This window comes from Myotis nattereri, assembly GCF_964212035.1.
Source record: "Myotis nattereri genome assembly, chromosome: 7".
Taxonomy (NCBI): Eukaryota; Metazoa; Chordata; class Mammalia; order Chiroptera; family Vespertilionidae; genus Myotis; species Myotis nattereri.
The window spans coordinates 36,983,303-36,997,347 of NC_138082.1; the positions used below are offsets into that span (position 1 = coordinate 36,983,303).

Here is a 14,045-nt window from a genome sequence, read left to right on the forward strand (position 1 = left end):
CGATAAATTTATGCCGCAGGCATTTTACCTTCTCTGTTCTCGGAACACTATCACATTTTCTGCTAACTGGTCAGTGTTTGAATATGTGACAGCCCTCTATTTCGGGATGTTAATTTTACATCTGCTCCTTGCCTGGATTTTCATGTTGTTGTAGTATTTTCCCATGGAACCTACTGTGTTTTTCAGGCTCATGCTCACTGCAGACTTCCCAGGCTGTGTTCCTCGAACGTGTGGCCTGGTCTGGCATCCTTGTCTCTTCCTGGATGGGTGGCTCCACCTCCCGCCCCACCCAGGACAGGACCCCAGGGTGCCAGGCACAGGCTGTGAGCTCAGAGGGTTGGGGAGTGGCGGGGCCTGGATGGGGCTCATGGGAGGGGACAGGTTGGCGGCATCTGTCATTGCAGTCAGGGAACTGGCACGGGGGTGTCCTGTCTCCTCTGGAGGACGGACCAGGCATTCTCTTTGCAGGCTGCACCCCTGAGCCTGCTTGCTGGTAGCCTGGTGCAGCCCACCCACTGCCTGGCCTGGCCCCAGCCTGGGGCACAGACCCTGCCCAGGAGGGACCCCAAGGTGTAGGGGACTCATGAGGGCTGCAACAGGGCAGATATAGGCACAATCGCTCAGGGATGTACTGTGCCAGATTGAGGTGGTCTGGGGGCAGGGTGCCGTGGGACCCTGGGGCATGAAGCCCAGAAAAGGCTCCTGGGGGGTGGGGTCCAGCAGCCCCCTCAAGTCAGAGGCTGTGTGAGTGTGGGAGGAGCCAAAGGAGTGGAGATGAGGGCCTCAGGGGGCTGTGTGTTTCTTGAATAGTGACATCAAGGCCGGAGCCCTCCATCTGCCTGGAACCAGCAGGGTCTCCCCCTCCCCTCATGACCTGTGAGTAGGACAGAACTGGGGGCCTTTCTTTGAGCTTCTGTCATTATTTAATTACTAGAGGCCCGGTGCAAGAAATTCGTGCGGGGGTGAGGGGGGACCCTCAGCCCAGCCTGCACCATCTCACAATCCGGGACCGCTGGCTCCTAACCGCTCGCCTGCCTGCCTGATTGCTCCTAACTATTCTGCCTGCTGGCCTGATCACCCCCAACTGCCTCTGTCTTGGGCCCCGCTTTTTCCGGAAGGACGTCTGGAAGGATGTCCAGAAGCTGTCCGGTCTAATTAGCATATTACCCTTTTATTAGTATAGATAATATAATAGAAAGGGAAAGGGCTGCTCAGTGTGTTTGTGGAGCCCACGAAGGACACCTGCTTCTGAGCCCCCACACTGGGTGCCCACGGGCCATCCTGCAGGACAGCTGACGCCCTGTGTGTGCTGGGTTAGGAGTGGTAGTCTGGCTGGAGGGTGCCCACCCAGCACCCCAAGCAGGAGCCTCCGAGGCACCTTTAAATAGCACCGTAAATGGGCGCCATGGAGGAGGCCACTCGGGGTGCTGCCCACCTGGGCGGCCAAGTCTCTTCTCCAGGCCCGGGGAGAGCCAGGCTCTTGCACGTCCCTCTGTGTCCTTTGAGTGTGCTGGATTTCCTCGCTCTGGAGGCACCTTACTGGCCGCCCAAGACAGTCTCCAACCAGGACCCGCCGTGCCTCTTGTCCAGGCACCAGTCTCCCCTGAGAGGCAGGGGAAGGGGGGCACAGTGACTCCCAAAGCCCCTCTGACACCCAGGGTGGGTGTGCAGGAGGCACAGAGCCGCAGTTCAGGACAGCAGGTCTGCGTCTGGAGCCCTGGGCCAGTCTCCTCTCCTCGCCCAGAAGGGACAGTGGTCTCTCCTGCGTCCAGGTCCCTCAGGGTTTCAGAGGAGAGCCAGGCAGGGCTGACACGGTGCAGGGGTGTGACCCCACCAGGCTCAGCCCTGGGCGGCCACCCAGTTATCGCAGGGTCTGAAGGCCATGGGCCGGCGAGGAGCCGTCAGAGCGGCCAAGAGCAGTGTCCGTCTTCGAGTCTCAGGGGCTGGGGCCCCTGCGGGCTGTCAGCAGAGGCCCTGCGGGGAGAGCCAGGCCTGCCGGGGAAGACGATGGTGGCGTACTCGGTCTGTTCCGGCACACAGGGGGCGGGGGGCTCCGGGGTCTTCTCCCGCCTCTGGAAGTCCAGCTCCCCGTAGTCCACAGATGCCACGGAGGGGCCCTCCTTCTTAGGGAAGAGGGAGAAAGGAGTCAGCGCTCTCTCAGTGGCTGGTGAACACACACGTACACACAAGTGTGAACACAGACCCACACATGCGTAGACACACATACACAGTGGGGCAGGGCCTGAGCCCCACAGCCCGTCCTTGGGCTCGGGTGCCCACGTTCGAACAAGGTGACATGGTTGGGGATGGGTGTGGCTGCTCCTGAGGCCACTCACCCCTGGGGTTGCCTGTCCCTCACACCCCTTCCCTGAAATGTACCAGAGTCACCAGAAGGGGAAGGGAACTCACCGGAGGCTGGTCCTCACTCCGGCAGGCACAGCCCCCTGCAGAGAAACACAGGGAGTCAGGTCCAGGAGGCCCAGGCAGGCTGGGTCTCAGCAGGCAGTGGGGTGGGAAGACCTCTGGCCATGGGAAGAGCCCAAGCCTCCAGGCTTGGGTGGCCAAGCTGCCTCCCTGCCTGCTCCCACCCCCCATGCAACCACCCGAGTGCCTGCTCATCTCCGAGGGTCCGTCTGGAAGTGAGTTGCTGGGTGTGAGGCCACATAGGACCTCCTGTCTTCCGGGCTTAGTGCTCCTGCTGGTCCCAAACCTGGCCGAGCCTGGTGTCCACTGCAGGGCACCAAACCCACCTTGGGTCCCGGGCTGGCGCCATAAAGCACACAGCAGACACATAGTCAGCGGTGCTATGGCAGCATCTCCCTGATCGATGTGCACAGGAACACCACGTGCGTCCCCACCAGGGACCAGCGCCCAGAGGCGCATAGAGCACATCTCAAAATGATCTGAAGGGGCCTGGCGGGCACGGCTCAGTGGGTGAGCGTTGACCCATGAACCCAGAGGTCCCTGGTTCCATCCCCATCAGAACATATGCTTGGGTTGTGTGCTCAATCCCCAGCAGGGGGCGTGCAGGAGGCAGCTCTGTTTCTCTGTCATCGATGTTGCTATCTTCTCTCCCTCTCCCTTCCTCTCTCTCTAAAAAAAATCAATAAAAACATATTTAAACAAACATCTGAAGGAGGAAAAATGTGATCCCTGGAGAAATGAACCCCGCAGGGCCTGGAATGGCAGGGCAGCATGGCCGCTGTCCCTAACCACCCAGGGGAGGGCATGGAGGCCATGGCTGCCCTTATCACCTAGGGCGGGCACCCAGGAGACACAGAGCCGCAGTTCAGGACAGCGACTCGGCCGGCTCAGCAGGTCTGCGTCTGGAGCCCTGGGCCAGTCTCCTCTCCTCGCCCAGAAGGGACAGTGGTCTCTCCTGCGCCCAGGTCCCTCAGGGTTTCAGAGGAGAGCCAGGCAGGGCTGACATGGTGCAGGGGTGTGACCCCCATGGGCTCAGCCCTGGGCGGCCACCCAGTATCGCAGGGTCTGAAGGCTATGGGCCGGCGAGGAGCCGTCAGAGGGGTCAAGAGCAGTGTCTGTCTCGAGTGGGAACTCCTGCTGTTGCCACACATGGTGCCTGTCCTGGGAGAGCGTGACCAGAGCCTCTGGTGGGCAGGGCCTCGGAGGGGCTGACCTACCCTGGGCTGGGCCCCCTTTAGGAAGTGGCCCCTTTTTCCGGCCCCTTTTTCCTCACTCTGGAGGCACCTTACTGGCTGCCCAAGACAGTGTCCAACCAGGACCCCCCATGCCTCCTGTCCAGGCACCAGGCCCCCCTAAGAGGTGGTGGGGGGGCACAGTGACTCCGAAGCCCCTCTGACACCCAGGGTGGGCGTGCAGGAGGCACAGAGCCGCAGTTCAGGACAGCAGTGACTGAGTGAGGTCAGCTGCCCGTGACCACCACCATCCTGGGGGGCGGGGCGGCTGTGGCTGTCACCACAGGCCCCCAGCAGCTGTTAGAAGCACCGTCACAGTGGCTTGTGGTCTGAGATGTGGCCTGAGGCTTGAGGGCAGCCTTGGGCAGCTACACAGGGGCTCAGCCTGGGGGCCTCTCCTAGCCTCCTGTGTGACCTGGGCAGCTGCCTTCCCCTCAGACCCCTCCTGAGAGCATGGCCGGGGTCTCCGAGGAGAGGCCTTGGCAGTGCCTCGGGCTCCAGCTGGCGGGACAGCAGCGGGGCAGGCTGGGGCCTTACCTCGAGTGGCCAGGACCCAGGACAGCAGCAGAAGCAGCAGGACGCCCACCAGGACGCTTGTGACACCGATGACCAGGCCCTGTAGCTGACCTGAGGGCCTGGGTGCGGGGCTGGGGCCCTCCGTGGGCGGTTCCGGGGCTCTCTCTGGAGACACAGAGGACAGATGCTCAGGCGTGGGGACACAGGACAGGGACTTCGGGTCCTACCCTGCCCCCTTCAAGTCTGAGGGGACTCAGTCCTAGGCTCGCACTGACCAGTCTCACCCAGGCCTGCACAACCTCACTCTGAGGCGCACCTACCACCTGCCCCTCCCTCAGGACAAATGGGGTCTGAGGTGCTTCCAAGCACAGAGGCCCAAAGCCATTGGTCACTGTGGCCCTGGGTGTGGGACAGTCCTGGAGTGAAGTTAGGAGAATCCGTGCTCACTGTGCCTAACAGGCCCTGCCCAGCCCTGTCCGCATCCTCACTCCCACCCTGGGGTCCCGCCCTGCACCTGTCACCGTGAGCTCTGCCCGGAGGCTCTCATGGATCTGCGTCTTGGGGGGCAGGTAGATGGCCCCACAGAAGTAGATGCCGCTGTCATTGCGCCGGGCAGTGAGGACACTCATTTCGAAGTCCCGTCCGTTGGGCAGCCGGGTCATGCGGAAGCGCTGGTCCCTGCGGACTTCCTGCCCGCTGTCCTCAGGGAAGGCGGCCAGCTTGTCCGTCTGGTTGCTGGGGCTCATGCGGTACCAGTTGAGCACAAAGTCCTCAGACGTGTTGGAGAAGCTGCAGGTGAAGGTGGCGGTCTCCCCCTCGGCCACCGTGAGCTGAGGCGGGTGGAAGGTGAGGGGACTCCAGGGCCTGTTGGGAGTCTCTGTGGGGTGGAGAGAGAACCAGCGGGCCTTGAGGAAGGCCTGTGGGACAGCCCACCGAGACCCCCCTCCCGCTTCCCCACATCTCGTCAGACAGGAAGGTCCTGGGAAGCCCAGCCACGCTGGAGTCCCCTCTGCCAAGAGCCTTGTAGCTTCTTGCATGCCTCCTGGGGACAGGTGCTCACCTCTCACCAGGGAACCCCGTGGTGGGATCTTGTCCACTGATGGCATCCAGAGATCTGGGCTGGGCTGCCTCTGGCTCCAACCCCAGGCCCCCCACCCCATTTCTTTCCCAAGTAGTGGCTTAGGGCCTTCACCCCTCCCTCCTTGACTCAGGCCCCCAGCTCTGCCTCCCAGGTCTCTGAGCCCTCTGCACTGTGCTGGGGGGTGGGGAGGATGGCCTGGGCGCTGGGCTGGGCTGCCGGGGCTGCCGTGGGAAGCCCCGCCCCAGTGGGCCCAGGGGCCAGCCTTTCCCCCATTTCAGGACAAGCTCAGAGCCGGACCCCACATGGGCACTGCTGACCTGGGCAGTGTGGGGCCCCCCAGGTCCTCTTCCAAGGCTCTGGGGACTGCAGTTCAGCTGGGCCATTGCCCCTGAGATGGACGGAAATAGAGTCCCCCACACCCTGGGCTCCAGCCCACGCTCCCCTCCCCGCCCCCTCTCCCCCCCAACAAGGATGTGCCCGCGGCCTGGGGCCGCCCACACAGGCGAGGGCGCGACTCTCCGACGCGAGAATGAGCACACGTGGTAGGTTGTGCTCACCTCCCTCACAGGCAGTCACGCTCACGGCCACACGTCTGCTTTCCCTGGCTGTGCATCTGCTCCACTCGGCTCCATCCTGCACTTGCTGGGGGTGGCTCCCGGCACTCCACGACCTTGCCCCAGGCTGGCTGCTTCAGGCCCACCCTGTCCCGTGCGAGGCCTGCCCAGGGAGCCTGCCCAGCGGCTCGGAGGAGGATGGGATGGTGCTGGGACCCAGCTCCCCTTCAACCTGGGCCACTTCAGGGCACGTGTGACCAGGACACCCTCTGCCCATCCCCACTGGGCACCTCACAAGGGTCAAAATCACAGATATTCAGAGACCAGGTGGGTCCTGAGATGTCCCAGGGTCCTCCATTTCTGTGGCCCTGCTCGGGGACACAGAGGCCCTTCTCCGCTCCCACCAGTTTACACTGAGGACACTGGCGTGGAGAGGCCAGGGCCCCGCCAGCCTGTACCTCCCGCCGCGGCCTTTCCCGGGCACCTCTCCTGGCCATCAGTGCATGGTCAAGGGGGGCACATGGCCAGTTCTGGGGCTGCAGGTACTGTCCCTATGATCCTGTCAAGTGCCAGCTGGACATGAGCCGGGGGAGCATGTGGCCGTGAGCGTGAATGCATGTGAGGGAGGGAGAGCATAACCTAGCACGTGTGCTCATTCTCGCGTCGGAGAGCCTCGAGCCCCCTCCTGTGTGGGCGTCCCAGACCGCCTGCACATCCTTGTTCAGGGGGCTGGGGTCCTCTGGGCCTTGTGGAGGGGCAGCTCGGGGGAGGGTATGGGGTGTCAGGGAGGCCAGGGGCCCTGGAGAAGGTCAGTTCTGGACTGGGGATGGCTGTGGCAGGTGGGGTCCTCTAGGGGGCGACACAAACACTGATGGGGACACAGCCCTTCCCTCATTCTTGATTGTGTCCTACCCTCCTGCATGCCAGCCCCGTTCCCATTGGCAGCACTAACGCCCATCTTCTTCACACATTTATTTGGGAAGCAAGTCTCTCTCTGTCTCTCTCATTACTGGGCATTTTTCTACACTAATTATGATTTGATCTTAGATGATTTAAAGTTGAATACGTTTACTGCCTACCTTTGGTTTCTTTTTCGGGAGAGAAAAAAATGAGAAAAGACTTAGCGAAAGAGATAATACTGTGCTTTGCTTTAAAGGGTTTTGGTGTGAAAGAAAGTGACTTGGAGCTATTAGACTGAATAAATGATCTGATAGAAACAGTGTGGTGGCAAAGAACAGCAATGGTTCCAGGAAAGGCTGGAAAGGTACACCAATCTGGTATTAGAGAAGTTAAGATTAACAGTAGTTTGATTTTCTCCCATTGGTGGGGCAAAAGTTTCCAGCTGCTCAGGAAAGTCCGCATTCTCCTTTCCTACACGAATGCACAATTAGCGCATATATTCTCACGGTGGGATGTGGAGTGAATGGCACTTTGGACATGGTCCATCGCTCTTCCCTGGCCCTCCCCATGTTCTCTCCTCTTGGCCGACCAATGAAGATGACTCTGAGTGGAAGGCCCAAGTGAAGAAAGGAAGCCCCATCAGTTTGGGTTTCTAAATAGATGTACGGAGCAGAGCCACCCTGCTAACCCCAAACCGCTCAGCTCTGTTAGATGAGCAAGAAATTCAAAGTCTGAATGTTGCACATTAGTCATGACAGTTATCTAAAGAGTAACTGCTGGGGTGTGGTGGCGACAAAAGGCAGCGTTCTCTGTGTTGTGCCGGGAAGCAAGTCTCTTTAAAGCAGTGGTTCTCAACCTTCCTAATGCCGCGACCCTTTAATCCAGTTCCTCATGTTGTGGTGACCCCCCAACGATAAAATTATTTTCGTTGCTACTTCATCACTGTAATTTTGCTACTGTTATGAATCGTAATGTAAATATCTGATATGCAGGATGTATTTTCATTGTTACAAATTGAACATAATTAAAGCTTAGTGATTAATCACAAAAACAATAAGTAATTATATATGTGTTTTCCGATGGTCTTAGGCGACCCCTGTGAAAGGGTCGTTCGACCCCAAAGGGGTCGCGACCCACAGGGTGAGAACCACTGCTTTAAAGGAAGCGCCATGGGAGTGACAGTTCAAGGTGGACAAAGACTTGGCGAAATCATTGGTGACACTGCAGCACACAGCACCCACCCTGCTCGTGTGTCCCCCGCCACTGTCCACTGCAGCCAGCCCGTGTCTCCCTTCACAAACGCCTTCCCGTCTGGATGGCACCATCCCAAGTCACTGTCCCACCCCTTTCCCAAATCCATGCCTCCACCTGGGTCCAACTTGCCAGGGCCTCCAAGCAGGCCCCCCTCTCACGGCCGGGGCCACCCAAGAAGCTCCCCTGAGAGCCACGCAGTGCACGGAGCCACCTCCCCTCCTGCCCAGGCCCCTCCAGCAGGCTTTCCCAGGGCGCCCTGGTGAGGGCACTGCTGACCGGTCCCGGGACCCTGTCCTCGCTCTGTGTGGAGGGAGGAGCCCTGTTTCTCTGCAGTTTTGGATCTCATCTGACCCACCCCTGACCTTAATTTGTTGCCAAATGAGTCACTTGTCTGTTGGCCATTTGTGGTGCCTCTCACGGAATCGGAACTGGACGAGGCGGGTCCCCGTTCAGCTGCCCCCGTGCGTCTTTATTCATCACACAGGGAAGGCAAAAGAGCCTTCCCCTCTTTTGCTGGGGACCCAGAGAGAATGGGACCCTGGTGAGGTCCCTGGCGGATGCCCTAAGAAGGACACATTTGTGGTCTTCCATGACCAATCATCAGACACACCCAGGTGGAGCCTTCGAGAATGCCAGGGCTGCCAACAAAAGCAAAAATAGACCAGTGGGATGACAGCAAACTACAGAGCTGCTGCACAGCAAAGAAGCCATCAAACAAAATGAAAAGACAGCCTACAGAGTGGAAAAAGGATTTGAAATATTTGTAAATCATATATTGGATAAGGGGTTAATATACAAAATATATAAAAAACCCATAAACCTCAAAAGCAAAAATACCCCCATAAACAATCTGATTACAAAATGGACAAAGCCCCTGAACAGGCATTTTTCAAGGAAGACATACAGATGGCCAACAGACAGATGAAGAGATGCTCGTCCTCATTAATCATCAGGGCAATGCAAGTAAAAACCACCGCCAGCCATCACCTCATGCTCTTAGAATGGCTGTTTCCAGCAAATCAACAAGTGGGTGCTGGTGAGGACGCGGAGAAAGGAGCCCCTTGAGCCCTGCTGGTGGGAATGTAAACTGGTGCAGCCACTGTGGAAATCAGGATAGAGTTACCGTAAAAAGTTAAACACAGAATTACCATAGGATCCAGCAAGCCCACGTCTGGTATTTATCAGAAGAAACCCAAAACACTAACAGAAAAGGTAGGTGCACCCCACGTCCACTGGAGCATTAGTCACGGTGACCAAGCTGCGGAAGCAACCGAAGTGCCCAGTGATAGACGGGAGGATAGAGAAGAGGCGTGCACATATAAATGGAATGTCACTCAGCAATAAAAAAGAATAAAATCTTACCATTTTCGACAACCTGGATAGACCCTGAGGGCATTATGCTAAGTGAAATAAGTCAGACAGAGAAAGACAAATACCATATAATCTCACGTATATGTGGAATGTAAGACAGAAAGCAAACAAAACAAAAATCGAGCTCATGGATACAGAGAACAGACAGGTGGTTGCCAGAAAGGGGGTGGGCAGGTGAAGGGGGGTCAAAAGATAGAAACTTCCAATTATAAGAGGAATAGGTCCTGGGGATGCTGTGCATGGCATGGCAACTGTGCTTCATAACACTCCACAGTCAGCCCTTCCCACCCATGGGTTCGGCATCCATGGACTCAACCAATCTCGGATCAGAATAGTCAAAAGAACCAAAAATCCCAGAACATCCCAAAATGCAAAATTTGAATTTTCCACGTGCTAATTTGTGTGGAGCACTGGCTGAATCCACGCAAAACAAGGGATGTGCGGGCGCACCCGCCGATGTTATATGCAAACACCACATCGTTTTATATAAGGGCCCTGCGCATCCTTGGGTTTCAGTACACAGACCCCCGGACCCCGAGGGCCGGCTATAGTCATTTATTTAAATGTCATCTCTTCTCACGGCCAGAACTTGTAAAATGGTTGTGGCAGATACATTTGACCACAGATATGTTGCTGTTGCTTATCTTTTCCCTCACAAAGAATTTTTAAAAAACAAAACAGCCTAGAATTAGCACATGAGACATACGAGATGTCACATAAAAATTGGAATGTCTGACCTCTCCTTAAATGTCAGAAAATCTTCAACACCTGGTGCAAGGTCCCACCTCTGGGGCCAAGTCGGGGCTGCCCCTGCCATGAGAGCGGGCACTGGCCCAGACACCCAACACTCAACAGTTTGCCCATCTCTGACGCCTGTTTCTGCCCCTGGAAACCTTGAGACTAGTTAGGAAAATATGATTGTGTGTGTATTAGGTGTGAGTCAGTTAGGGTGCTCCAGGTGGTGGCTGAGAGAAGAGGAGAGAACACAAGAGAGGATGTTCAAGATTTAGGGACACAACGGGTGATCGCTTAGTAAATGATATAAATGCCTAATCACTACGTTGTACACCTGCAACTGATATAATATTGTGTGTTAACTATAATTTAAAAATAAAAATTATTTTTAAAGAAAGATTTAGGGACAATCCTTTCGGCGGAGCGGGAATAGCGGTGTGACCCTAAGTGGCCAGGGGAGCGATGATGTCCCAGGGGAGCAGGCAGGCATGGCTGCTGTGAGAGCCGGCTAAGGACCACGAGTTTAAGTTCCGACCCAATTCCTGCCCGACACCACAGGGTTGACAGAAACCTGGATCTCAGAGCTTACAATATATTACTTTCTTGTTCAATCTCAGTACACACAAGTAGGTTCAAGATTGCTACCTCACGTCTTGGTGGGAAACACCTTTACTAACGAGACTGTCGTACATCTGTGCAATATAAGGGGCTTGACCAGAATTCCCGGACGTCCTGGAACCCATCCCCGTGGACACTGAGGCATCCCACTGCACGTTTGAAAGCAGCTAAGAGAGTGGAGTCAAAGGTTTTCATGATAAGAAGAAAGAATTCTGTAACGATGTTTGGTGGGGGCTGTTAAGCAGGCTCATGACTTCGCAATGTGGACAAATACGGAATCATTACATTATGCACCTGGAAGTAATGCAACACTGTGCCCATTATACCTCCATAAAATATTCCTAGTCCTAAGGCTTCCCATGTGTGAAATAAAATGGAGATTTGGATTTTAAAAGAAAAAGAACTCCAGGGCCTGCGGAGACAGAGGGAGCTGAGGACCGCCACTGCCAAACAAGCAGTCAGCGCTGGACTTGGGGACATCTGAACTCGGGACTCGCAAAGCTACCGAGCCGGGAGGAGGGGAGGTCTGCGGGGCGATCCGAACGACCAACCTCCGTGGCCCAGCCCAAATCTCGGTGACATGCACAGATGGGACGTGGGCCCAGATGGACACGCTGAGACCTGACCCAGCACCTCAGTGTGGCTTTACTTGGAACAGGTGGTGCACTTGTACTTGTTCACAATGAGGTCCAGAGGTGGCCCTCATCCCACAAGACCCTGACCTTACACGAAGAGGGACATCTGGACAGACGCAGACAGGAAAGACCACGTGAAGACAGAGGCAGAGATGGGGTGATGTCCGAGCCAGAGGACGAGAAGGATTGGCGGCCACCACCAGGAGCTGGAGAGGCCTGGCCTCTCGGCCCTCCGCCGGCCAACACCTGGCTGCCGGCTTCCAGCCTCTGAGCTGTGGGACCAGGGACTTCTGTTGAGAAGCCGCCTGGTGTGTGGCGTTGGTCCCGGCCGCTGATACACACGGCGAATGTGCCAGTGTTATCACTTGGCAGCTCTGGGTGCAGGGTGTTCACGGCTGTTTTCTGTAACTATTCTGTATGTTTTAAATATCTTTCAGAGCTGTAATTTGAAAAAAATAAATACAATAATCTGACTTAATGACCTGTGCCGCGGTCTGTGCCAGACGGTGTTTATAAGTGATCTGATTTCACTCCCGTGGCCCTCGGAGGGCAGGCACTGTTGTCCCCAAAGTGCAGGTTAACACCGTGGCTCTGAGGTTACGTGACTCGCGGGAGGTGAGGAAGCTGTCGATGAGGGCTCTTGCTTGACTCCAGGCTGTCGTTTACTCTCGTTTTCTCTCCTTCACTAGCACGGGGGTGGGTGGGTGGGGGCGGCTACTGCTGGGCTTGGGATAGTTCGTAAAATGCGAGAAAAACGTGTACCTCAGGAGGGGACTTCCATGGGAAGGACTTAAACAATAAATCTAGTGAATGAATTAGGAAGGAAGAAGATGACATGGGAGAGAAAGTCCCCGTGGCCTGGAGCGCCCGATTCTGGGCCAGAGCAGGAGGAGGACACCACAGGCCTGTGACAGGGCAGTGCTGTGCTCTGTGCCGAGCCGGGGCCACACATGGGGAAACTGAGTCTCTCTGCGTTTGAACATCTCGCCCAGGCTGACACGTCTGAAGCTGGAGGGTCTGGCTGCAGAGCCTTATGCTCACCTTTCCCTGCTTTGGGAAGGGGTCCTGGTGAGGATCGGGCCATGGGAGGTCCCAGCCCCCTTGACGCCCTAGCCCAGTGATGGCGAACCTTTTGAGCTCGGCGCGTCAGCATTTTGAAAAACCCTAACTTAACTCTGGTGCCGTGTCACATATAGAAATTTTTTTATCTTTGCAACCATAGTAAAACAAAGATTTATATTTTTGATATTTATTTTATATATTTAAATGCCATTTAACATAGAAAAATCAACCAAAAAAATGAGTTTGCGTGTCACCTCTGACACGCATGTCATAGGTTCGCCATCACTGCCCTAGGTCCTCCTCCCAGGTGGTGCACACGCCTTCTGCCCCCATGCCTGGACTCCCCCCAAGGCCCTCCACCAGGCGCCTTTCGGCCACAGGCCCTGGGACCACTTTGAGTGTCTTCACTGACCCCGAGGTCTTCCTGGAGAGCGAGGCCCTGCCCAGGAAAAGGCCTGCCCCCATCACCATCAAGTAGACCCTGGAGGGCCAGAGTGACCGAGAGCCCTTGGACCCAGGACTCCAAGGTCCGGAAACCCCCACCTCGTCTTGGTCCTCCCAGGGCCCCTCGGTCCCCATCCCAGCGAGGTCCAGAGGAAAGGCCCTGGGCCGGAGGTGGGGGTCCACTTTCCCCGGTCCCCACCTGTGCAGTGCTGACAGAGGATGGGGACAGCCAGGAGGAGCCCCGCTCCCCGACCATGGGCCTGCAGGGCCTGTCCAGTGCACGGCTCATACCGGGGCCCCTCACCAGAACCTGCCGTGGACGCTGAGGGTCGTGCCTAGGCTCTACACCCGGGAATCTCCTCCAGAGGCTGCAGGCGGCGCGCCCCAGGCCCTGAGTGGGGTTGGGGGAACGATCTTTACTTGCACAGTTACTTTGGATATAGCAGAGTAAGTCTCCGGGCCACCCAACCTGTCACCTCAAGAGCCAGTCAGCCCCGCGAGGCTGGTCCATCCCAGGAAAACCCAAGTTGGGCAGCTGGGCATAGGTTTGGGCCAGCCCTGGCCTGGTCATTCTACAGCAAGGGGCACAGGTTCGCCATCCCATGGCCACAGAGGAAGACCTGGGATACTCCTGCCCGCTCAGGGGTCTCACCACCAGGTGAGCCCAGAGAGGGCACTTCCCTTGCCCAAAGCCACACAGCACTCCACCACAGTCTCCTCCCCGCCTGCCAGAGACAGCGCCAGAGGCTATTCCCACCCCGGACCCCGCCACCCAGCTGTGATCCACATACCTAGGAGCCAGCCTGGCCGCCAGCCCAGCTGCAGCACCGCCCAGAGGAGCGGCCAGGGCACCCCCAGGGTCCCCATGCCCCAAGCGCCTGCCGATCACAACGTCCTCTCCTCTGCTCTGGCAGAAGTGCGTGAAGAAAGGAAACTGTTTCCCTGGGCTTGAAGGCACAAGCCCCGCCCCTTCTTCCTCCTCCTCCACATGGGTAGGAGGAGGGTTAGGGGGTGGAGAGAGAGAGAGAGAGAGAGAGAGAGAGAGAGAGAGAGAGAGAGAGAGAGAGAGAGATGGGGGATGTGAGAGAGTAGAGGACAGGGGAAGGAGGTGGCAGGGAGAAAGAAATACAGACAGGTGGGGGGCGGGGGTGTCTGGGTACCTCTCCCCATCAGGGATCTCTATTGAGGGCAGATTTTGTTTCTTTATCTGGGGTTGCCT

At 57.0% G+C, this 14,045-nt stretch overlaps 1 protein-coding gene across 1 annotated transcript; it reads right to left on the minus strand.

Annotated features, from left to right (window-relative positions):
- Positions 1 to 1,151: 1,151 nt before the first annotated feature.
- Positions 1,152 to 13,736, minus strand: PDCD1 (programmed cell death 1). Its single transcript, XM_081096087.1, has 5 exons — positions 13,618 to 13,736; positions 4,687 to 5,049; positions 4,194 to 4,337; positions 2,410 to 2,444; positions 1,152 to 2,123 (listed from the first exon to the last, which is right to left on the minus strand). Exons 1-5 carry the CDS (start codon positions 13,691 to 13,693, stop codon positions 1,902 to 1,904), a joined length of 840 nt encoding a protein of 279 aa, XP_080952213.1. The 5' UTR covers positions 13,694 to 13,736; the 3' UTR covers positions 1,152 to 1,901.
- Positions 13,737 to 14,045: the final 309 nt, after the last annotated feature.